The sequence below is a fragment of the Mugil cephalus genome, chromosome 4 (genome assembly GCF_022458985.1).
Source record: "Mugil cephalus isolate CIBA_MC_2020 chromosome 4, CIBA_Mcephalus_1.1, whole genome shotgun sequence".
Classification (NCBI taxonomy): domain Eukaryota; kingdom Metazoa; phylum Chordata; class Actinopteri; order Mugiliformes; family Mugilidae; genus Mugil; species Mugil cephalus.
In genome coordinates this window covers 9502916-9527859 of record NC_061773.1, presented here as the reverse complement: position 1 = coordinate 9527859, position 24944 = coordinate 9502916, and the positions used below count along the sequence as shown (strand labels likewise).

General features: G+C 40.7%; 2 protein-coding genes across 2 annotated transcripts in view; both read right to left on the bottom strand.

Annotated features, from left to right (window-relative positions):
* On the bottom strand, nt 1-20928 carry shmt2 (serine hydroxymethyltransferase 2 (mitochondrial)). The gene is made up of 12 exons (XM_047583208.1): nt 20785-20928; nt 14136-14327; nt 11136-11215; nt 8707-8907; nt 8446-8527; nt 6766-6888; nt 4530-4669; nt 4254-4416; nt 3842-3941; nt 2644-2799; nt 1840-1947; nt 1-1598 (listed from the first exon to the last, which is right to left on the bottom strand). Exons 1-12 carry the CDS (start codon nt 20815-20817, stop codon nt 1471-1473), a joined length of 1506 nt encoding a protein of 501 aa, XP_047439164.1. The 5' UTR covers nt 20818-20928; the 3' UTR covers nt 1-1470.
* A 2265-nt stretch (nt 20929-23193) lies between these two features.
* Nucleotides 23194-24944, bottom strand: part of LOC125006842 (neurexophilin-4) — a 45364-nt gene continuing 43613 nt past the window's right edge. Inside the window, exon 2 of the mRNA XM_047583273.1 lies at nt 23194-24589. Coding sequence (XP_047439229.1) covers nt 23783-24589 — 807 coding nt within the window. The 3' untranslated portion in view covers nt 23194-23782. The remainder of the gene's footprint in view (nt 24590-24944) is intronic.

Genomic DNA, 24944 nt, shown 5'->3' with positions numbered 1-24944 from the left:
TATGTTTGCATTACTGGATTTTATTAGGACTAACAAAAATATTCTGTAAAAGAAAGATCAAAATAGTATTGGTGTACAATGGCTGGCAACGTTTCGGAGATGAACGTCTGATTCATGAACACTGTAATAAAATACTTACTGGTAAAGTCTGGTGAAGAATGGATTTTAACGTAGACAGGTTGCATGTATTGGTGCACTTAAGAGATGTGTTTAATGCAAAGGAATAAAGTACCATGTAATTTTTACATTGTGCTGTAGGACCATTTGACAAACAGATATCAAGCTTCCTCACTGATGCAGTGACAATGACAACAGCGCCAATCTGGGAACCAGATTACATCAAATGCTCTGAAATTGTTTTATCAAGTCAAGCGGCTTCACAGTTTTGATTAATGAAACGGGAAAAAAAATAAACATGACTGTAATAGTATGTACCTGCAGTATACCAAATGAGCATGGTAAGATATACTGTGCAGTATGTAAAATTGTGAAAATGACACGGTTATTTATTTTTTTTTTTTAAATATCATATAGAAAAGTATAAAGTCTTTGTAAACACACCGAAAGGGAATAGCAGAGGTTGGCATTTCTGTTATTATTCTATTTTGTTATTTATAACAATTCTGTCATAAAATAGAGCAATTAAAGTTTGACATCTATGATAAGCTGGAAAAAAAGAAAGAAGACGCAATCACAAAAGCGTCAAAAGGAAATGATATCGTGGGTTAGATTTCTGACATGTTGAAATTTAACCAGACAAACACTCATTATACTCTACTTTTGAAGCTTTTGATTTTTGTTCAACACTGTGTGAGAATTGTCTCTGATGGCATAAGCTTGTAGTGTTTTTATAATAAACTATTAGATATTGAGATTATTTATTTACCCCCCCAAGAAAAAGACCAGCACATAACTGCCCAACGGAACAACCCCCTCACATCATGAAGATGACGACAGTACAAAGCTGTCATACACACACCTCCCTGTGAATATAATAAAACACATTAGTGAGGTTAGATAAGACTCTTTACAGAATTAAGACTCTCAGTTTTATTTTATTCTAATTACTAATTATATACTTATCAAGTCACAGAGACTGTGACGGCAAGTGTTGTCTGCCCTTGATTAGATTTTCGTTTTTGCTCCCACACACTTGCATTAAAGAAATAGTGTGAAGACAAAATCTTCACACATCAGAAAATAGTTTCTTCTTCTTCTCCACAAAATCTGTCAAATTTTATTGTTCTGTATCATAGAGGCCATGTTTTTACAAGAATAGATTGATAGATGACTGAAAAGAATTATGAAAAAAAATGGTGTCCCAGATCAAATTGGAAAAAAGTGAACTGAAATAATCCCAATTCACAAGCACCGACCACATTTCACTGCCATGACATTTTTCCATTTTCTCCATTTCTCACATTTCTACTCAGCCAGCTTTCTGCCGCCCGGCCGTAACAGACCTGTGGCTTAATGGTCATGGAAGCCGGGCATGGGAAAGGGCCTGGCAAAATCTTCGACGCGGTGGCGCAGGGCTGCGATGCGAGCCATCGTCTCTGGGTCCTGAAGCAGGAAGTTCTTGAAGTCCTGGAGCTTTGCTGCAGACGACAAAAGGACAAAAGCTTAGCCTTTTATTTTGAGTTTCCTTTGTTTTATCCCCACTGAACACATCATCTCCTCTCATCACACTATTTAATATAACATACACTATACCTTCCTTGATAATAAACGCACAGCTTCAAACTGCGCTTTGATCAAAAAGACAAAAAAACACAACACATGTTCTCGGAAACCACTGAGCTACACATTAATCTACTTCCCGTCTCACACTAAGCTTACCTGTCTTTTTCTTGACATCCAAAGCAATGTTGAAGCCCTCATCCAAGAACTCGACAACTTGAACAAAGTCGGCTTCTTTGAACTGTCTGGAGGTCAGGGCTGGAGCACCTGGAACAGAGAGCAACACACATCACGCACCCGTACAGTATTGACTGTGAATTTGTTTTTTTTTTTTTGCTTTTACAGCGTAAGTGTATGCACTTCTTGTTCTTGAGTTTTTTTTCCTTCCCAACAGCCATATGGTCTTATTAAAAGAAAAAAGCAGAAATCTGGTGCTTCTTGATATTTCAGTAATTAATCTGCAAAGACTCAAGATGTGTGAACTTCCACAGAAGATGACGAGTCACCGAGGTGCAGTCTAGAAGAGAAGATGTGGCGCATTGTACTACAAATCTCACCACAAGATAATGTTAATGTGTGGCAGTGTGGCTGTGGAGCTCTTGAACTTCCTGGAAGATTATTAAAGAGCCAAACAAGTTTAATTAATCATGAATTGCTCAGTGCTTGTGGCTTAATTGGAGGCTGACTCATCTCCATATGCAGAGTTACGTGGTGAAAAAAAAAAAAAAAAAAACCATACAACGGATTAAGTGAAGAAGATTTAAGGTGCAAAGAAAATATGACAAAAGAAACTTCCCTTCCATGCATTTAAAATGAAACATCAAACGTTTCCTCTGTGATTCAAAAGTTTTCTAAAAGACAAATCAGCACAATTTTGTAGATTTTGTTCCACTGTGTGTGACAATATGCCAACGTCATGCGTGTGTCCAGCTAAACGCAGCGTAATGTGAAGCTGCTCCTCACCTAGCCGGAGGCCACCGGGAGTCAGGGCGCTCTTGTCCCCGGGGCAGGTGTTCTTATTGGCAGTGATTGACGCCAGCTCCAGCACCCGCTCAGCCCGGGCACCGTCGATGCCCTTAGGCCGCAGGTCCACCAGGACCAGGTGGTTGTCGGTCCCACCTGGAACATTCAGCGTCGTTAGTAAAAAACGTCTGAAGAGGAGGGAAGTCCAAGGCTTTGGAGACACACTTCACTTCTAAGCATCTGAACATATCTTGTAGCAAAACTAATGGATCCAGCTAGTGGATGAATGAAGCTGTATTAGCAGGGTCTTGTCAGTAACTCTCCACACTTCTCACCTCTGTCATGTATATTTGAGATATACGCATCTATTACAATAAATTTGACCTTAATCGTCCATAAAGAAGCAAAATATAATGAAGCTTTTTGAGAGGATGTAGCTTTTTGTCTTTTTAATCCCCATTAGCTTCTACCTGAGCAGCAGCAGCAGGCAGCCTTCAGTCCTCAAACTCAATCACATCACACGCATTAGAAATATCACCATCCTGGATAAAATGAACCAAATAAAACTAATATTAAGTTTTAAGTGCAGTCATACAGTAGATGGATTTTATCTGAAAGGTTAATTCTCTAATTTGTGTGAGAACGATCGCTCTGGCAGTGCTCTGAAGTTATTAATCTCCATGAGCTCATTTGCCGCTTGAAGTCGGCTTAAGAAGAAAATTTACACAGTTTGAACTGCGCCAATTTGTATTTTTTTTGGATGTACTTAATATATATATTAACTTACACTTTTTTCTTCAGTTCTTTTGCCACAAAATCAACAATAGGATTGAAAAAAAGCAGAGTATGTATACTCTGCAGTGTAAGCGCAAAGAAGCTTTCTATTTGTACTGAAGGTTATACATCAAAAAAAAAAAAAAAAAAGAGCCGAGACCAGCGCATTAAATGCAGTACAAGATTGGAGAATTTGCTCACAACCACAAAGTGACTAGTTTCATCTGATTTTGTTTCATTGACTGACAAGGAACTGACATTAGCCCATTTGCACATCATGAATTTAAATGCATTTCATGTTTTTTTTTTCCCTGCTGCGCAATTTGCATTTTGCGACAGGACATTTCACATGAGTTTTCAGTGTTTGCTGAGTCAGTGTCTTCCTGGGAAGTAACGACAGAAGGCTTAAATAAAGACAGATTACCTGATACAAGGGTGTAGCCTTTGCTGAGAAGAGCTGAAGCCATGGCCTTGGAGTTCTTTAGTACTTGGGCGATGTACTCCTTGAACATGGGAGACTGCGCCTGGACACGATTGCAAACAGTAGAAAAAACGTTATTTTATTTTCATTTGGTTTAAAGAAAAAGGTTCACGAGATACGGAGACGCCAGAAATGCTATAATATTATAACAGCATCACATTTGAAGGTTGAAGTTTTAATGTAACTATTCTATTTTGTGTTATATAATTTCTACTGTTAATGGATCACATACCCTAGCATGAAAAAAAAACAGCTGTAATAAAGTTTTGGTTTAGAATTCTTGGTCTCTAGAAATTTCCCTGCAATTGTGAGAGACATAACATAAAATCCCAAGATTTCAAGATGTTGTGCTGACCTGTTTAAGTGCCACAGCTACACCAGCGATGGCATGATTATGAGGTCCTCCCTGCAGGGAGGGAAAAACTGCAAAGTTGACCTTGTCCTCCAGGTCGTATAAAATTTCCTTTCCCTTCTTGTCCACTGAGCGAACACCCTTCCTATAGAAGATGAGGCCGGCCCTGGACAGAAGAGGATAATTTACTGACAAAGCATTTTTACTTTTACTTTTATATAAAACCCAAACAAGATTTCATGCTCGGTAATTGTGTTTGCGCCCACCCACTGTCCTTACCTGGCTCCTCGAAGCGACTTGTGTGTGGTGGAGGTGACCAGGTCAGCGTGTTCGAAGGGGGAGGGAACAGCTTTGGCTGCCACCAGGCCGCTGATATGAGCCATATCCGCAAGCATGTAGGCCTTGATGTCGGTGCACAGCTGGAAAGGAGAACGATTGCAGAAGTTCACATAGATGTTTATATGTATTGATTGTGCTCGGACCAGAATTTTTAAAGCCGATGGTAGGAAACACTATTGACTAATATCAATCATCAATCACAGGGTCTCTGTCTGTCTGGAGTTGCTTCAAAAAAAAAAAAAAAAAAAGGAACCAGGAACTCATGAAAACTTTTCAGTCACGAGTGTTATGACACTTAAGAAGACAAACGTCTCACCTGGACCCTCCCTCAGTATCTCGTTCACTCGTTCATGAAGTCTTAGGGCTTATCTTCTGAATTCTAAGACAAACTGGCATCCAGCACTGCAGCTTTCTCAATTTAATTTCATCAAATCCATGAAACACATCCATCCCTTCATTTTCCACTAATCTCTGCTTTATAAAATCAATACTTGTCCTCTATGTCCTGTTCTCACCAGGTACATGGCCAAGGTTGTCCAAAATGTGCACTGCCCAACTACTAGAGGCGTATTACAAGTGCCAGACAAATGGTGTTAATGGTGTAGCCTCTGTTCAAGCTTCAGTTACGTTGCAGAAAAGCCTCCATAGGTTCCTTTGTGCTTGACCGTACAATATGTTAAGAATACAGAATTGAACATGTGAAGCATTCCTTTCTACTCTGTTTTTATGTGGGACGTCAACTCGACTTTCACCATTTATTAGTCAACTTTAAAAAAAAAAAAAAAAAAATCACAAATCATTCAACCTCTATTACGAATGCATTTTTTTTCTACCATTATTTAGACAGGACTTCTAGAAAGTATTTTAGTTAATATAACTTTAAGCTGCACTCTGCAACTTGCCTCAGCCCATGTCATCAGCGCCCCCACTGTGCATTTTATTTGACCACACTCGCTATATGTGGAAACTTTAAATAAGAAATACAATGTCTTGGCACCAGCACATTTACAAATCCCCCCCATGGTTAAGATTTGATAACTAACTCTACATCTGTTGGCAGCACCTATGTCCTCAAGAGGAAGATATTTCAAATGAGAGCTGGTGTAATTACACTCTTTGGCAGTCTTCAGAGGCCTGAAACATTATAGCGCAATTCAATAAATCTTTGCCGTCTCTTGCCAGCATATATACTGAAAAAGGCACAAACAATATATAGCTCGCTAACATGCAAATGACTCACTGGCGAACGATCAGAGCAGTAAACAATCTTTTTAGTGCTCCAATTAATATGCATTATCATGACAATCTCCCTTCCTCTCATATCTAAACTGGATCAGCACATGTTTATTAGATTAAAAGGCACAGGGAAGGGGCTAAAGAACACAAGAGGGTGATGTGCTGCGGCTGATGAATGCCGACGGTGAAACAAATTTCAGATTAAAAAAATAAAAATAAACAAAAAAACAGAAGAGGTTTGCTCCCATCTAGGTAGCAAACTACTGAAAACCTGGAGAGGAGCCTGCCCGGCAGATTCTGCCATAAAACAGTGAACAGTTCCACAGAGACATGCCAGGGGAAAAAATATGGCCCCTCTTCAGGCCTAGTGGCAAAGTAGTAATGGTGCTTAATAAAAACACAGCTCTGTAATGGTGGGACTCTCCATCTGATGGTTCTAGCTAAAGTGGAGCTCTGCAACAAAGGGGAGCAGTCATGGAGTGAATGAAGTGAATCAGCGGGTGGGTATAACAAAACAGATAAAGGGGCCTCTCGTGCACTGTCAAAGAGAGCAGTGAAGTGTGTGGTTAAAAGTTGCCACTGTGTACATGTGACTGAGTACACGTTGAGTAGGCATCAGAGGAAGACAGCATCTGTGAGTAAAGTGTGTAATGATGCTAAAATTGGGTTTGTGGTTGAAAACGTTCAAAGTGAAAGCTCCGCATTTCAAGCAGATGAGTATCTTACGTGGGGAATGGAAATTAGTTAAGATATTGATTGAAGAAATGCTGGCTAGGTCTGACCTATCAAGTAAAGGAAGCAGGTGCGTTTGACATTTCGGTGAAAAAGGTGGACTGAGTTTTAAACGAGTTGGCGGGATGGAAAGTGGAGAAAATGGGAGAAAAACACAAATAAAGGGAGTGGAAGTAAGGTAAGAATACAAAGAGAGTTCTCCATGCACCTTCTTGATGCGGGCGTAGTCAATGAGGCGGGCATAGGCGCTGGTGCCAGCTATGATGAGCCTGGGACGGAACAGCTTGGCCGTCAACTCCATCTGGTCGTAGTCTATGAGTCCTGTCGCAGTCTGCAGAAACGGAGACAGATTGAAGATAGACAGAAGCGGCAGAGAGCGAGAAAAAAAAAAGAATAACGAGGATGTGGGGGAGTGAATGTGAGGGTCAGGAGAAAAAAGAAACACGAGGATGAAAAAAAAAATGTCAGATATGTGAAGATCAAGAGCAAACATTTCAACATGGAAGACATTTTCCCCCATTCGAAGTTCATTCGGAGTACTCCGACTGCCTTAAAAAGAGGAAGGGATTTATCTTAGGGAGACATTTACATGTATCGCATCACAGAGGAAGATGGAGAAATTACGGTAATGCACCCCTACTTATCCTAATTCAATCTTTTAGGGACCTGCTCAACTGATGCAATGAGGCTGAACAGATACGTCGGTTTCAAGACTTTTCAGGACCTTTTACTGAACGTGGTAATTTAAGAAATAAGTAAGACACTCCATTTTTCAGTGGATGTGGTGCAGGGTTGCATGAGATGGAGTGAGGGTGGACCGGTCAAATGACTAGTGCGTCCGGTGCCTCAGTCTACAGTTCTACCCCTCCAGTCCTCCTCCGAGTATCCGAAAAGAGAGACGGTGAAAGACAGCAGGAAGTGGAGGGAAAAAAATAAAATTAAATGAGCGACAGAAACGATGAAGAATAAGGGAGATGCAGACAAGAAAAAGAAGGGAGAAAAAGAGGGGGGAAAGCTTTATTTAGACAACCTGATAATCTCCCATCTCCAGAGCACATCTATGGATGCCCCCTCACTCCATCAACCTGCTCATTGTGGAGACAGAGCCAGTGGTGCTGGCCAGCCTGTCGATTTCCCATTATCTCTCTCGCGGAGGGGTCTTGCCTGCCCATACATCAGCAGGTTCGGACATGTACACTCTCACGGCCATCCATCAGCCGCTACCAACACTACCGCACAACTATACCCCCAGAAATAAAATACTTTGCACTAAATATATGGTGGACTGATCATATCTATAGGTTAACGTGATGCATTACTTGTCAGATCAGAGGGAACCTAAATGTTCAGATCTCCATGCAAGTGGAAAACAGTCCTTTGAATGTTTATAGTAGTACACCAGTGTGACTGAATACTTGCAGTCCAAGTGTAGTGACCATACATCAACTAAAGCGCCTCTTTCACAAAGCAACCTCCAACAAGACTGCAGCGCTTAAGTTTCCTTCCCTCTACCGACGCTGCCCTGTGTTACCCTGTGGAGGGAAGGAAACCATCGAGGAATATTTCCACGACATTTCCCTTCATTTCTGGTATTTTATCAACTATCTGTTAATTATTTTAAATGAAATACTCATGCTAATTGAATCTTTGTAATTTCTTCTGTCTTACTTTATCATTATTAGTCAAATAATCATTATGCTGTGTGCTCTGGCTATTGTTTATTCATTGTGTTATAATAGTTCTATCCAATTAAAGAAAAATAAATCAGTTTGCAGTGACAGCACTTAAAACCTCACAAGCAACATACTATGACTTAATGTGATGGTATAAATAGACAAGTATACACTTTATACTATATACGCATTGAGCTGTAGGTTTCTTTACTTACATTTAGTTTGTAGGGCATTGACTCAAAATAGATTGAGGTTGAAGAGATCCTCTTCACATCAGACATGTAGCCATGAGTCAGACTGGGGGACAAAAGGGAAGATACAAACATCAGTTTGCGCGTCTTGCAAACAACTCGACACCGTTGCCAGCGACACTAGTGTTGACCAACAAAGGAACTGGGACAGCTTTGAAAAGTATGGAGATAAGAGGGAAAGGTGACAGGATGGAGAATAACAAGAAAAGAGCAGAGACTACTGACTGTCCTCCATCAGGAAGGTCCAGGCCCATGATGCGGTCGTGGGGTTTGAGAACGGCGGTGTAGGCCGCAAAGTTAGCAGGAGACCCGGAGTACGGCTGGACGTTGACGCCCCACAGGGCCGGGTCCAGGTCAAAGGCGTCCAGGGCTCGCTTCTGACACAGTAGCTCGATTTGGTCGACCACTTCTGCTCCACCATAGTACCTGTAGGAGGGGGTGGCATAAAGGCAAAACCGTCTTCATGAAGAAAAACTGGTGCGCCGCTCTGCATATAACCTTGTATATTATTATTTAAATTTAGATAAAGTTTGAACCAGCAATAACCTTGGAAGCAGTGGAATAAAGCTGTGAAGATAGCAGTGAAATATTATCACCTTTTAAGCTGGGATGGAGAAGTTGTCACCCAACAGAACTTGCACACTTGTTCTGCGTTTCTCACAATGAAGGCTTCATCTGCTTTTTAAACCGCTAAGTGCTCCACTGTTTTCATCAGATAGTTGCTATCTGTATATGGCCGGTCAACACCCAGTGAGGTTTTTCTTGTCTACCAAACTGAACCAGTGTTTGGCTGTCTGTCAGTGACCATCACTGCTTGTAGTCCACATGCCTTTGAATGTAGTTCAGTCAGCATTAAGTTGTACTCCATGTAGTACTTCTGTCCAGAGGCAGTTCAAGGATGAGATCTTAAGGATGCTCAGCCCCGATCAGACTGCCACACATACAAACGCTTGCAATGAACACGTTACTCTAATGTATTCATGTATTCACTGCTTTCACGCAACAAGTAAAATATCTCAAACTCTGCTTTGGGCTACATGGTCAGCATGCAGTTGTGTCTCTCTGGTCTACTCTCTTCATTTCTCACCCTACAGCAGCTTCCTCTGTTCTTCTCTTCCCCCCTGAATTGTGACTTTAAACAAATGGCATATATGGTATAATAGGAAAGTGTTATTATGAATACGTCCTGTTCAGAATGTCCACTGGAAAACGTTTTGAGTGTGCTTCTGGAAAGAAAGCATGGCATCCATGAAATGCAAGTCAAATTATTTGGTGATTTTCTCTTTGGCTGCACAGTTATTGTTTTTCCACTTTACTTCACTCTCTGCCCATTTCCTCACCTGTTTCTTCCTGCTCTTATACAAAAGTTCTCTATCCTCCTCCTCTCCATACTCCTCACTCACTCACTCACTCACTCCCTCTTTGCACTGACAAGCACACATAATGTAACTACTCTACTAGAAGACAACAGAAGGTCTGAAATGAAATATCTGTAAAGCGAGTTAACGAGAGACTGGGGGAAAATCCATTATAAAGCTTAGTTTATAGTACTGTGATGACCTATGCACGGATGGATTTGTGCCTGGTCAGTCTGGCTCGCTCTGTGGTAACAACACCACCCAAACACTAGTCACCAGTGTGTCTTTTTTTGCCCGTCCGGTTCATTTTTGTTTCCACTCAACAACAACGGCAGCTGAAACTTTCACCAGAATTTCACAAAACACAAGTCATATAAATGTCTGTATCTCCAAACCTCCCCAGTTAACCTTTGCTTGGCCTGTCCCATTTTTATTGATCCAAAACAATCAATTCAAAACTTGTGGAGAAGGAGAAGCACATCAGCTACACAGCGACGTCCACACAAGTCCCTCTCTTCCTCACTGTCCTCGTGGAGGAGGCTCTAGTGTTAAGGGGACTAAAAACTTTCTGTATGTTTAGCAGTACAAGCAATGCCATTAAATGCATTGTTTTAAAAGCAAAGATTAAAGTCTTTCGTCAGCAAAGCTTTCTCACATTTGACACCGTCTGCATTGCGGGACACTAGAGATCAGCGCTGACCCAAAACATCCTTGGCAGATCGGGATCACCTCAGGTGAACAATGCTCATCAAACGTTTTCAGTGAAATTGCAAATGAAGGAGCAACAGATGGCTACTGCACAAACCACTCCTTCGATGAGATCATCCTTTTGTTTCATTACATTAAAGTCAAAAAAAAAACCAACAAAAAAAAACGCAGATAAGTGGGACGTAGGAGGGAGATTTATGGTAGGCTTGTTTTCCAGGTATCAAAGGCATCACACGAGGATAATTTCAAAACACGTCAGCTCTCTGTTTGTTGCTGATAAATGTCAATTGTTGGGAGGAAATAACAGACAATCTGAAAACTGAAAATAGAAAAACACGCATCCATCCGCCTGGCAGTAAATTCTTCCAATGTATGCCCTCGGGAATCTTCTTTGGCAAGGCAGTGGCTGTGGATTGTTTGCAATGTGAATAGAATATACTATTACTGGGCCAGCTAGAGAACACTGTATAAATTAATGTATGCGTGTGTGTGTGTGTGTGTTTATTTGTGTACTGCTGTAACAAATATCCTAAAGCAAAGAATATCAACGGTGTTAATAAGCTGGGGTGTGGCAGAATAAACACTCACCTTCTCCCTGGGTAGCCTTCAGAGTATTTGTTGTTCAGACAGGAGCCTTGAGCTTCCAGAGCCGCTCGGCTGCAGAAATTCTGTGTAGAGAACACACACAAGCAAACACACAGACAGATCAATGGCATGAGTGGACAGAAGGGACAAGGACGGCAAATTAAAGTCTGTTAAGTGATAGTGAGAAATCTCCCTCCAGCTACAGGCAATCATTACAGTATTGAACCTGTGGACTTCCATAGACTAACACTCTGCACTTCACCACGCTTATCGCCGCGCTGCTGGAGGATACAAGATAATGTAATAAACTTTTCTGCACATGTTGAGATTCATTGGTGTGGCCTTTTTTAATCATTTCGCAATTTACTTTCCACGAAAAGCTATTTTTTGGGAGTACAGTAGGCTGCAAAACACTGTAATTATGCACTGAAAGTGTTTTCCTTGTATCTTTTTGGAGTGCAGGAAGATGAACTCAGTCATCATGTGACACATTCATGCTGATTTGTGTAGATGATGTGCTTGGACCTCTTCTGTACAAATCAGTCTTTTGTTCCAGCTTCAAATGTTGTGTTAATGTAATCATTTGTCGTGCCGCAGTGTTATTTTAATGAACAAATAAAGAAATTAATCAGGAAGAGAAATGATAATAAATTAATTGTTAATTATTGTGTAGTTTCTTATAGGTTGATATACTGTTAGAAAATGATGTTTTTGATGTCACCAGTCTGACCAAACCTTCCATTTATGTGAGAGTCACAGGTCACACTACTAAAAAACTGTAGAAACATGGATAAAAGAGCATCTTAATACAGAGCCAAGGATATTTAGGAGCAATAATTAGATTTTTACTTCTGTCCTACATCACAGGTTACACTATAGACTGATGTGATCTCCTTAGAAATGTTACTAACTTCAAATGGAACAATAAGCTTGTAGTAACAATATAGGAAGTCATGTACACAAAATGTTTGGTGTTCAGGTGGCAATGTCACTGCTGCTAAAACTAGGACAGTTGTAGAACAGTTTAGAAAGTTAACGACAGGTTGACTCAGTGTAGATAAATAATGAATGAGTGGATGAGTGTGTTGGGAACGTCACTGATTTCCTCACACACAGCACACAATATTTCAACTAAACAACTAGATTACAATATAAAAATCTTACCACACACCTGTGGCTGTTCTTCTGGGCTTGTATCATGAATACAACCGACCCTGTTAGAAAACAGCATTTAACTAAATCCTACACTGCTATGATTGATACCAAATCCATTTTCTCATCCACGTCTCTCAGTTGCTTGCTTCCTACACACCATCTACTCAGACATCAGCGATTTGTGTAAAAGCAACCATTGTTGAACGTTTACAGAGTAAAAGCTTAACACTCAGACCTCTCTGTGTAGGCTAGTAGAAAGGCTCTGCGTAGACGTGAGAAGCAGAAATCAAGCTTTACCGTTATTGCCCACTGTGTAGGACATACAGTACAACAATATAAATAAACTCCCACTTAACTGTAACAGATAACCGGTCAGTAACCAGGTCTGGCACGAAGACAAATACAGTCTCCACTCTCTCCCTCGGTGGGGTGGAGCTGGGGATGTGTGTGGATATGCTAATGCTTCACCTGGGAGCCAAGAGGAGATCAAGGGAGATAACAGCTCCAGTAACAGCTTTCTGCTGCGTCCGTCTGTCATGCCGATGACTGCGCATACATTAGAAAAGGAAATGAATTTGCTCCTCAGTGTCTCCGTGTGTGTGTGTGCACGTGAAGGTGTGTGTGTGTGTGTGTGTGACGGCGTGTAAATGCGGGACGTGTGGACACATGCCGGAAAATGTATGTCTTTTCATTCAAGGAAAGTCTGCCTGAGCTGTACGGAGTTGTTCCATGCAGTGACTTGGGGAGGAGGCAGAATGAAGATATCAGCTTTATCTCACACTAGAGCGGTCAGGCTTTGTGTCAAGAGGGGGCTGATATACTCCACTGAGCAACTACTGTGGCGAAGGAGAAATGGGAGGAGGGAGAAAGAACAGCAGCACATAAAACCTCGTCTTCACTTGAGAATAGCAACAACTTCCCTTTAAAGTCAACCAAACCGTGGACTGGAAATAAATAATCACCTAAAATAACTGAGACACTCTTGATTACTGTTGTATTCATTATGAGCGTTGTTACTACTAAAGAAGCCAAGTTTTAATGACCTGTAAATAATGAATAAACAACAAGGTTGATATGCATGTGTTCTTCTCAGAGTTCATGACTTCATTTTTAATATTTGTATGTTGCCAGAAGGTCAGGGATTTGCAAGCATAGCAGGCCACTGGATACATGAAAACGCTTCATATTTACCACTATGACCCATTCATTCTTACAGCAAGATGATTTAGGGCCAATTCTGTTGTAGTGTAGAAATTTTAAATGCAACACACGTCATTAGTTTGAGGTATTTGGTCACTAATTACTACAAATATACCCACAACACTAGGAAGTGTTAGAGTAGTAGCTGATGTGTCAACTACCTGCACTGCCAACACACAAGGAAGGTGCCAGCTCTACACTGAACAAGTGCTTCTATTGATAAGACTTCTCTTGAAAAATGAGTCAACACAAACAATAGAAAAATCAAACCAGATAAGCTTTAATATTCTACTAAAGACTGAATAAATGGTTTATTTCAACCGTCTAAATCCTTTCCAACATTTTCATGCTTTGGGTAAATTATTGGCCTATAATATTTCTGCTTTCACAAGCAAAGGGACTAAGTAAGCCAAAAACTTTACACATTGTGTTGTTACTCATAGGTTATTATGACTGTATCTTCCTGGTCCGGCCACTAGAGATCAAATTAGTCTGCATGTTGCCCCCAGACAAAAATGACTTTGACACCCCTGCTTGTATCACTGCTCTTCTGTTTTGATTATTCTTCCAGGCGTCTTCAGTGACGTAAATATGCACAAAAAAAAAAGTTCAAGAAAGCATCAATTTTAATTGTTAAAGGTGTAGTACCTCCGATGCGATGAGCTCCAAACCACGGCACTGCCTGTCCTTCTCCTTCAGCAGCAGGTCCCACATCTCTGGGTCGTCCTGAGCCAGGCTTTCCTGACCCGTCCACGGACGATCGTCATCCAGCGGATGAGTGGCGGCGTGGGACTGCTGGCCGCGGACGCTGAGATGAACGGGGGCCCGCTGGCACAGTGGCTGAGGGCAGAGACAGAGTTTGGGGTGTACGATGAGATATCACAGTTATTGTAGACATACTTTCTAAAAAATGGGTCATTGCAGTAAAATGGGTCATGGATCATGAGGACTGACACAAGCTGCCAAAGTTTGGGGAGAAGAATTTTGGAGTTATATTATCTATGAGATGAAAGCAGTTGGGGCATTTCATAAACCAGAACAAACCAGGACATACAGAGAATATCTGATCATGTTAAAGCCACACTCCAATTTGTCCTCTATAAATAAGGAGGCATCAGGTTCATTCCACTATTCTGTTTCTCTTACGCTCTAATGTGCAGCCTGGTATAATTAGAAGTTGGCATGTTTGCATGGTATCAATGATCAGCATGGTTGTTCAATTATGCCTCAATCAGCAGTTCTGCAAACTGAGGGACTGACTTTTACAGCCTCAGTGTACCAGAAGGAGGCATGTAGAGAACAGATTCAGCACTTCCTGCTTATCTAATCTGGACTGGGGCTGGAGAGTTCTTCCTATTCTGCTGCTGCAGCTGCAAAGCCTGATCATGTAAGAGTGCAGAGTCCATATAATTTCCACTGGTTCTGTTTAAACATGAATCCTTTTTACTATATTTACTAGTTCAGTTCTTTGCAGAGGAAAAAAAAGATTGCGTTGTATTTAAGTAGCGCACAACTTGCCATTATAATTCTCAATCAAAAGGAAGAACTCACGCTGTGCTGGAGCAAACTCTGAGGTTAAATAAAATACTCTACACAGGTTGATTGCGCTGAGAACAAATTGGCTCCTTCCAGTCATTTAATCAACAATATGATGATGACTATGCACTGAGATCAATCGGCCCACTACTAACCTGCAGTTATCATCTGTACAGGTGTGCTGGGGTGTGAGGGACAGCCTCTCTTTAATAGCACCATTAAAAAGCAATTAACAGCTCAGGACTGGTAGAGGACTCGCATACAAAAAAAAGAATGCAATTACGCTTATTCCATGTGGTGTAAAAAAACATTTGGGTACTTCATCTTTTCAAGTGGCTTTATTCGACCTAAACTTTAGCAAAGAAGCTGTGTGTTACTCCACCGATCTTAAAATTACAGAAAAAAAGCTACAAAATCTTTTCTGCAGTGTCGAAACGATCAACCCATAGTATAACTCAACATCCACTGTTAAAAAACAGCAACGGTAAAGATTAACCATTTATCTTCAAAAGAGGCCTGAAGATAGTTAAATACTTCATTGTTCTTCAGTCCATCCTCTTCCTCAGCTCCCTGAGGTGATAAAGCGGACAATGGTGATTCACCAAGGGAAGCCTTCGGCACATTAATGACCGATTTCTAACGGTCTTTACCCCGGCCTTCTGTCACTGGTGGCGCTGGTGATTTTAGAGAAATGGGAGAGGGCCCCCCTCAGGGTCCTGGAAGAGATGAGGGTCTCGGGAGACAGGTTGAGCTGCCTCTGTCGACACATTTCTGGCTGAGAAATCACACGGGTCATTAAGCCTCGACAGGAACTGTCCTTTGCCGTCTGCGTCGGGGCACGCCAAGGCAGAAAAACCCAACGCAGGCTACCGATAACTGCAAAACAGACGAAGCCGCCTCACCCTCCTCGCCGTCCTTTTCCCCATCCTCCTGTGCCCATCCTGTCACCCTGCACAGCTAACCATGCTCAGCCCAAGTAACACTTGTGTGGCATTTTTATTGGTCCCCGTTGTCACCAATTTCAACTCAACGATGTCAAAAAAAAGGGACAGCTCTGGGCTCAAATAAACAACACTGAGGTCAGTCTCAGTGGTCTGCCTCTTCATTTTCCAGGCCGGATCATTACGAGAGATTAATTAATGAAAACAAAACCGATCCAAGCAAAGCGAGAGCCAAGATACAGGCACCAAATGTGTTACAAAGGGACTATTTTTAGGCGACAGATTACGCCGTTGCATGAAGGTGAACTTGATGAAAACTCCGCTGTGAGAAAAGAGGCGGGACATGGCCACGTCAACCACAGCACAAAATAATGGCACAGTCACAGATGCACTACACCTGTGCGACAATGATAAGGTAATCGTTGCCATTTTGCCTTTCCTGTCAAACATCTGTGCCCAAAGAACAATAGCGGAGAAGAGGGGAAGAGAGAAAATTATTTCATTAATCCCAGTTCGGTTTGATTCTTTGCCCATTTCCTGAAAAAGCTCTCGAGGTGGGTCAATTTTACAGATGACTGCTGTCCATCAGCGGCTATAACAAACAACAATCAAGCCTGTAACACAAGGAAAAACAGACAGGACTGGAGTGGAGAAACAGAAAAGAAAAAAAAGATATGTAAGGTAGCAGAGAAGAAGTGTCAACAGGGCAGGAGTATCCATCTGTCTGACACGTAGTTGCCTCTTTCCCTGTCACTGACTAATAGCAAGGCTGTCCGTTACAAATTGCCCTGTGATTCACTCTAGATGACACTAGACTGAGAAATCTGGATGGGGTGAAGAGGCGTAAAAGGACAGAGTCACAGTCCAGGGCGACTCCGCTCTATTCAGGTCAAAGTATTGTCAGGGTGACAATCAGAGACTTAAGCGATGGCAGCCACAAAGCCAATCTTCAGGAGGTGTAGGCGGCAGGAAGACACATTTTATGCCGTAATCCTTCCACAACACTTCTTATAGTGAAAAAAAAAAAAAATAGATGGCAAAAGAGCCTGATACTAGGTTCCCCAATGCTTTGGGTGTATGCTGTGGACTGTTTGGGCAAACTTAAACCAGTTCAGAACAGCTAAATAGGTCATGAAACATAATTTATTAAACATACATTTCTGGGAATGAACAGGTAAGTGTTTATCAGTTTTCAATTAATAATAAACCCACTCGGAAAGAGGTTGTCTAGCAGGTGTAGAGAACTAACTACACTGCAGGTACATGATTGTCGCTCATTTTGTCTATTTACAGCTGGTATAATTTCCAACAGCCAAATGTTCCATTTTCAAAATTCAATTTGCAGTTATATAAAAAAAGAAAAAGAAAATAAACACTTCCTCACATCAGAAACACCTGAACCAGCATGTGTTTGGTAAACTTCTAGTAACTTGATAATTTCTTAAATGCACTATCTTCAGGGTAACTCACCAATCTGATCTACAAACATGCACGTGTTTTAGTTTGATATGAAAGACTGTAGATGGGCCTCGTCTGAGTTAAACGCAGTTACTTGTGTGATGTCTTTTTTTATCCGCATTTAAGCAGAAAGAACTAAGTGTATGCAGCTACACCGTTGGTAGAATTAAATTAACAACTCAAAGATACACATGATTGGTTGACACTTCACAGTCAGTGCATTTACACGCACAACTTAATCGAAAGTCGGATTAAGGCAATAATTTCTAAATGTACTGAGTGTTATGTTGGCACTGAAAAAGATGCACCCAACTCAACCCTGATGTGTAGGGCATCAAAGTCGTCCATATTCAAGTCTCAGTTATCAGTTTGTTAATTGTTGCTTTTCGACACTAGTGTGAAAACAGCGTCATAGAAGCTACGAGTAAGTTTTAGTCACTGGTGTGGAAAATCAAAGTCATGAATCTCTGCTGACAAGCTTGCATCTGTTCTGCTTGTTGTAAATAAATCTAACTAAATACAAAAAGATGAAGATGCTTTGGCTTATGTTGGTTTCCGCCAAAAACTCTTGAGTATAAAGGCAATACATTTGGATTTTAGTGTTCTGTGTGGGATGCGTAGAAGGTAGACAGCTACAAAAGCAAAATCTGAAAACTTACTGTCGTGTAATACTCAACACAACAATACCATTGTTGTGGATGATGTTGGTATAGTATAAACAAAAACGTTGCCTTTCTTGAGATCCACTTAACCTCTGAGGACTGCAACTACAGTCTACAAATTAAGATGAGAAGCAGACCCACTCAATACGGGAAAAATAAACCCATGCCAGACGAACTGAATTGAAGTATTCATTTCCAGGTGTATTTTGCTATTTACTTACTTTTACTGACCCGGAGCACCACATTCCCATTTAAAGCCAACCAATTTGTCCAGCATAGGTCATTAATAAAAGCCAGCAGATACCACTTTAGACTGGTATGTTCTGGTTTTTGCTGTCAGTACAAGTTAAGGTCAGTTTCCTCGTTACCTCAGTGGAATGTTCAGATTCCTACTTGTCTAGTTGAGGCAGGTCGAGTGAATTTTTATAATCTCCTTTAACACCTCAGATGTTTCACTGAGCAGAAGCTTAACTACTGAAAAAGACAAGTTTTCGGGAAAGCAATAATAAACTCAAAGGTTTTCTACCCTATATAAACCAAATCCAGTCTGTGTAACACAAACATTACCTGAACTGCTTGAAGATACTGAGTTCAACAGTGACAAGAGACAAGAGCACAGAGACTGAAATCTCTCTGTTACATATAGGGATCCTGTGAGGACACCACATGCCTCGGCTATTATAAAATGCGTCTTGTGAGTACATGAGAAATTTAATGAAGATGCGCGCTTAACCAATCAGCGACAATAGGAAAAGCATGCAAGCACGTGAACCACTCTGTTTAATGAGAAAACTTTCAACACAGGGAGCGCAGTGACTTCTAAAACTAGGTCTGAATACATGCCACAAGATTTTGGCTCAAAGTCGGCAAAGCCCAGTTGTCTCTGAGAAAACTACGTGAAATTCAAAGCAACTCAAAAATGGGTCAGTCCAGTAAGTTAAAAATTAGGTTATTAATCAGGCAACTCTTTTTGACCAGCACCTTCATCGCCCTGATGCTTCAACTAGTCAGACGCAGACTATAAATTGAGATCAACGGACGCATAAAACAAATGCACCACAGAGGTACATGAGTTAGTTAATGAAATGTCTATTGGTTCCTTTTGGTTCGTTCAGCTTTTGCGAATATCTATACATGGAAAATTAGGATTAGATAGTTATTGCAGTTACAGCAATAAATAGTGGTCAAGATAATAGACAAGCTGCTGACACACCTAAAACAATAGCAACTGCTTCCCCAGCTGGACAAAAACACACTCTTATCCGTGACATCCGTGTCAAAGTAGGATGATTGGGGGTTAATATTTGCTTGATGTTCCTACGATATATTTCAGCTGCACTTTGAACATAACTGGGGGCTACAATACTTATTTCTAGTTAATATATCATTGTCTGTCAACGTTCTCAGGCATTATCTGTGTAGAGTTATCAGGACTGAGGCTTTTAAATGGATTTCATCAAACTCAAGTTGAAAACAGCATGTACAATACTGATAAACTAATGAAAACACAAATGAACGAGTGCGGCAACACCAGTAAAGTATTTCATCAAGCTTCCACTGCTAAATTATTTAAGGCAGGTAGACACAATAAAGTAAAAGAAAAGAAAAAGTGATTTACAGCTGCTACACAAAGAAACAGGATAAAAGCGATCTATGAAGTTATTATAGCAATCAATGAAAAGCCAATAAAATAGTGTTGGTCGGGAGTTTATCTCATACAAGAGACAGTTTTTGTACATGCAGATACAGTTTTGTGTCCTCACAAGGTCCGACAAGACTCTGAATACATTTAAGCGACTCTGAAATTACTTTTTGTTTTTTAATACTTGCTGACATGAACATAATAATTTCAAAGACAAGACAAATAAGAGGCAGCGCAAAGGACGTAAAATGAGTCACCTTTAACCGAGTTAACCAGCTGATGTCTACCCCAGGACATTTACTATGCTTCTTCTTTGTTGAAAGCAGGGTTTCTGCAGGTTTGAACAAGTGAAACTTAAGGACGGAAAGATTTAAGACTTGACTAAATGTAATTTAAGACCTACAATGTAAAATATGCTCATATTTAACAGTTTTTCAGATGGAACCCATGTGAAAGTTATTGATGTCATTTTAACAGCGTGGATGTGAAGATGCTGTCAAAAGAGGGAATGATAAATGTCTCTAGTGCCACAAGTCTCACAAAATGTATAACAGTGATCTCAAAGTACATTTTAACTGGGAAACATCCACGTGTTTTATATTTTAAGTCGACGTTATTTTACATCGTATGCTGATAATTCTGCTTCAGTTTTTGTTAAAAACCACGATAATTTCTTACCATTCATTGGTGTAGTTTTTTGCTGTTGTGTAACATGATGAAACCGAGCAGTCGCTGTTGCGTCAGTAACGTGGACGCAGGCACTGAACACTTAGCCTGGTGGCTTGTCGGCTAGCTAACAAGCGACTATGTTTCAAAAATGCAATGTGAACACGACAGAGAAAACAGCGAGGTGTTCATTTCTACAAACGTCCTTTCATTTCATGACAGCTGTTCACCTCAGACAAGTGAAGATGGGCAACTTAAACCCCCGTGGCTGCCAGTTAGTGCAGACCCACACTGACGTTAGGCTAACAGTTCAACCATGCATGGTTGCTAGCTTTTTACCCAACCGGAAAGAATTGCCATGACAGAAACAATGTTTGAAATGATAAAGTTACCCGTGTGAGTTGTCTCAAAGCGAAGGACAGCATGTTTCCAGTTAACGCAGGCCAGGAGAGGAAGCTGCTCAGCAGGCGAAGACAGGCTCCTAAAGGCTGCTCGGAGTTGTTGGCAACGACGGTTACGGTGGTCCTGCCGAAAGGGCCGATGGGAATCGTAGTTCCTCTCTGAGTAAAATTACATAAACGTGTACTGTGCATACAGAAGCCATTGTATCTGTATTTGTCATTCATTTAGCTGCATGTTCATTCACCTTTAGTAACGTATTCCCGTTTTAGTTTTTACTGAGTTTTTACATTACTCTAATTAAAAAAACATAAATCACATTTACATTTATAAAGTATTCTATCTAAATGTTAATGTTGCCTCTCATTTTTCTATCTATCTATCTATCTATCTATCTATCTATCTATCTATCTATCTATCTATCTATCTATCTATCTATCTATCTATCTATCTATCTATCTATCTATCTATCTATGATTTTATTCACATTTGTCTTTTGTTACAGTTTCAGACCTGTTATGCAGATATAGTCAACTATTTGCCTAGACAGATTGATATCAAACCCAACAATAATGGCTACCTTGACATTTAGGCTAATCCATTTATATTATGTTAAAAATTGTCTTTTAAAATTTCCGTTCTGAGTCATTTATTTTTGCAGCTTATTTTTGTTTTTTATAATGACACAATGCTGGCTCTCTAATGGTGTCTATAATTTGATAGTTTGAATATGCTTTGGCCTTTGTGTGGTGCACAACTCACCAGGTTGCTCTTTGTAAATAAAAATAACTTGTTTTGGTTAAAAACTAACAAATGAATGAAACCAACCAAACCAAGCACACGATGTGAGGCATCTTTTAGCTCATCCTTTAGCGCATCTTTTGAGCTTGAGCTCAGATCGTTTTGTGAGAATACTGATCTCTGTATCAGAATTAACTTTAGAGATTAATATTTTATTTCTAGGTGATGCTGCCGAGTGGTTACAATCAAGTGACTCTAGGTTTTATCAGCTTATGTATCAACTGATGTGTCAGCTATGGCGTGCTGTCGCTGTCCCTCAGAGAGATGCCGAATCAATACGTGTTTATTCAAATGTCAGAGTACAAAAGTGTCAAGACATGCAGTAGGAGGATCTGGATGGGTTGACAGTAGACAGCATCAGCAGTGCTGTTTTTGATCTTATCTAATATCTATTTTTTTTTTTTTTTTTTACTAACAAGGTCCAGTTTTTCCACAAGTCTATAACATTGTAGTCCACAAACTCTAATTTGGGATTAGTAAATATGTTTTATATTTCATTTTCCATTTCACTGAAATACAAGACACATACCAGGAGACACAGAAGAAGTCACTCACAACCATCTCCACTCACACACAAATCAAGACACACAAAGAGGATCTATCCACAGCAACTTGTCTGGGGATCCTTCACTAAACCGCCACAGAGATTCTACGTAACAAAGAGGGAACCTCCATCTCTCTGTGTCCCGTGTCTGTGGCAGCTTGTGTAAGATGCATAGACCATTGATCAAAGGCCATAATGGGGTATTGAGCCAAAGTACGATGAACATTCAATAAGCATCGAGCGAAATTCTGAGCATCAGTATCATCAGATCAAAGGTGTGGAGAGGAAAGACCTAATGACTCTAGGCTGGGAGAGAGAAACACAAAGTTCACACAACGTCTGTGAACAAGGAAGAGATCGTCTTAAATAGTGTGAAGGGCAGCTGGTGTCTGATGAGTGTCTGTTAAATTTAATTAAGGAAGAGGCGGTTGAGTTTATTCTTGCTTTCAGTTTTAACCCTTTATATTGATGCTTGAATATATATATATATTTTTTTTCCTGCTTGATTTCTTATATTCCGAGCATAAAGAAAGTGAATTTTATTAAGTATCTAAGACAACACCACCAGCAGCAGTAATACAGCACTTAATTAAATGGGAAGAAGCCACCTGGAGCGCAACTGAAAAATGTTTACTCAGGTGCGCAATACTTTCTTTGCTTCCACGAGCATACAAACAGAAATCTGTCAGTCATTTTACTTCAGCTACAATAGTATTTTTTTTTTTTTTTTTTTTCCAGTTTCAGGGTATACGTAATTAAAAGTCATATCAGATACTTCTGCCGGATTCAATTACAGTACATATCAATTCCTCAAATGAAGTCAAACTTTATCATCTCAAGAATGTTTCACAGCTGATTTGTATGTTGAAATTCAATGTTGAATGAAAATTAAAATTACATATCTTCACCGAAAGCTAGACTTCCTAATCAGAGCAAAATGCGGCTTAATTCATTACAGTGTCCTTGCACAGTTGGATAACATGAATACGCTGTACAGCTCGTGCCCTGAAAGTATACTTACAGCTCTGAAATGAAAACATTCACCCAGTAAAAGACGAACAGTTTAAGGGATTTTAATGTGCTTTTTCATACAGTATATTGTATGCATATCCAGCATAGCATTTCTCATACATATAACTCTCTTAATATCCAGGGTTTGACGTGTAGAGCTGAGAGTATGATTAACAGTCAGTCTACCATAACATTATGCCATACAAGCATGGCACAGCACAGCTGCCTCAGAGGCTCACGTTGTTCTTGAAGGGCATAATACCGATTCCAGCTGCTTTTAACCAAATTCTCCAACAGAAAAAAGTAATAACACAGGGAAACAATAATCTAAAAACAATAGGTCTGCTGAGGATGAGTACATTATTTACAGGAACAAATAAATACATAAAAACGGAAGTGAACAAATACAAAGTTGGAAAATAAGTCAGAGAAATCAGTCGTATCTTAACCATCCATAAATCTGATTATACATTATTTAAAATCCACAATTCACAGCAGTTTAGAGGCAAAGAAAACTGTCCCCTGCTTCTTCGTCGCAATCAATATGACTATGAGTTCCATCGTTATCATTATACTCATCATTGTTGTCTTTGACATTGTCTCTTTTCCCATCGGTTCAGTTCAGTCTAACGTATTTAGCCAAAGTAAGGGTGCTCACTTTGGAAGTTGTAGTCCGGACACACTTTCTGAACGAGCTTGTAATCGATGCTAAAGAAAGAGATGAAGATGCAGATCACCTTGAAGGGTTTGGCACAGAGCCAGGCAGCTTGGGACTGGGTGTGCTCTGTGAAGCAGGTCTGAGACGGATCGTACAGGCAGGGTTTGGACTTCTTGGATCTGTTGGTTTTCTCATACTCGACCCGACAGTTAAAGGTCTTTGTCTCTTTGGGGTCGAAGGTGGACTGCTGCGTCTCGTGGATCTGGACGTCATGCTGGGTGTGGGGGTGCAGCGGCTGCTGCTGAAGGACCTCAAACTCCACCACTTTGGTCGGCGGCACGATACTAACCGTCACATTCCCCAGGCTGGACGAGTTGTGGCGGAAGAAAACAGTGAAGGTGCCATTGATGTGGTCCACGATCTTCCCTGTCACCAGCAGGCTGAACTTCATAGTCTTGACGTTGAAGTAGAAGTCACCCCAGCCGAATATCTTCTTGGTCTTCATGGCTGTCTTTAGCGTGGGCTTGCGCTTGGAGCGGTAGCCTGTCTGGTCCAGTAGAAGGGACTGGTTCCGGGCCGTGTCGTACGGGTTGAAGAAACTCGAGGTGGGAGGCTTGGATTTCATGGGTGTCTGGTCGATGGATGTGGAGAAAGTGCGGGTGTGATATGGAGGTTTAACCACTCCTCCGACTGTGCCTCCACCCACGCCATATGGAAGAGTCTTCATCACCGAGCCCACTGGACCCAGATCTGAGAAGTCCACTTGCTTTTCCAACCCTTGGACCTGGAGAAGAGACAGAAAGTAGAAGCAGAGGAACACTTTATTGATGATGTTCCAAATGATATTCAATTTGTCAGCATTGGACATGACATGTGTCCATGTTATGTTAACTTGCAATGTCCATTTTGCAAAAGAAAATCTTTGACTGTGATGCTTTGTCACGACGCCCGTTGTAGAGTATAACCATTGCATGCAACCAAGTCCCGCATTGACGATCGATTGGGAAATTGATCATGTGTCAGGACCCCACTAAACTGAATGTCAAATAACAATTGATCTGACAGGAGTTCAGCCAAGTCACACAAAGTTGCTACAGTACTGGTGCAGTTCAAAGGCATTTAATATTAGGACTCACTGC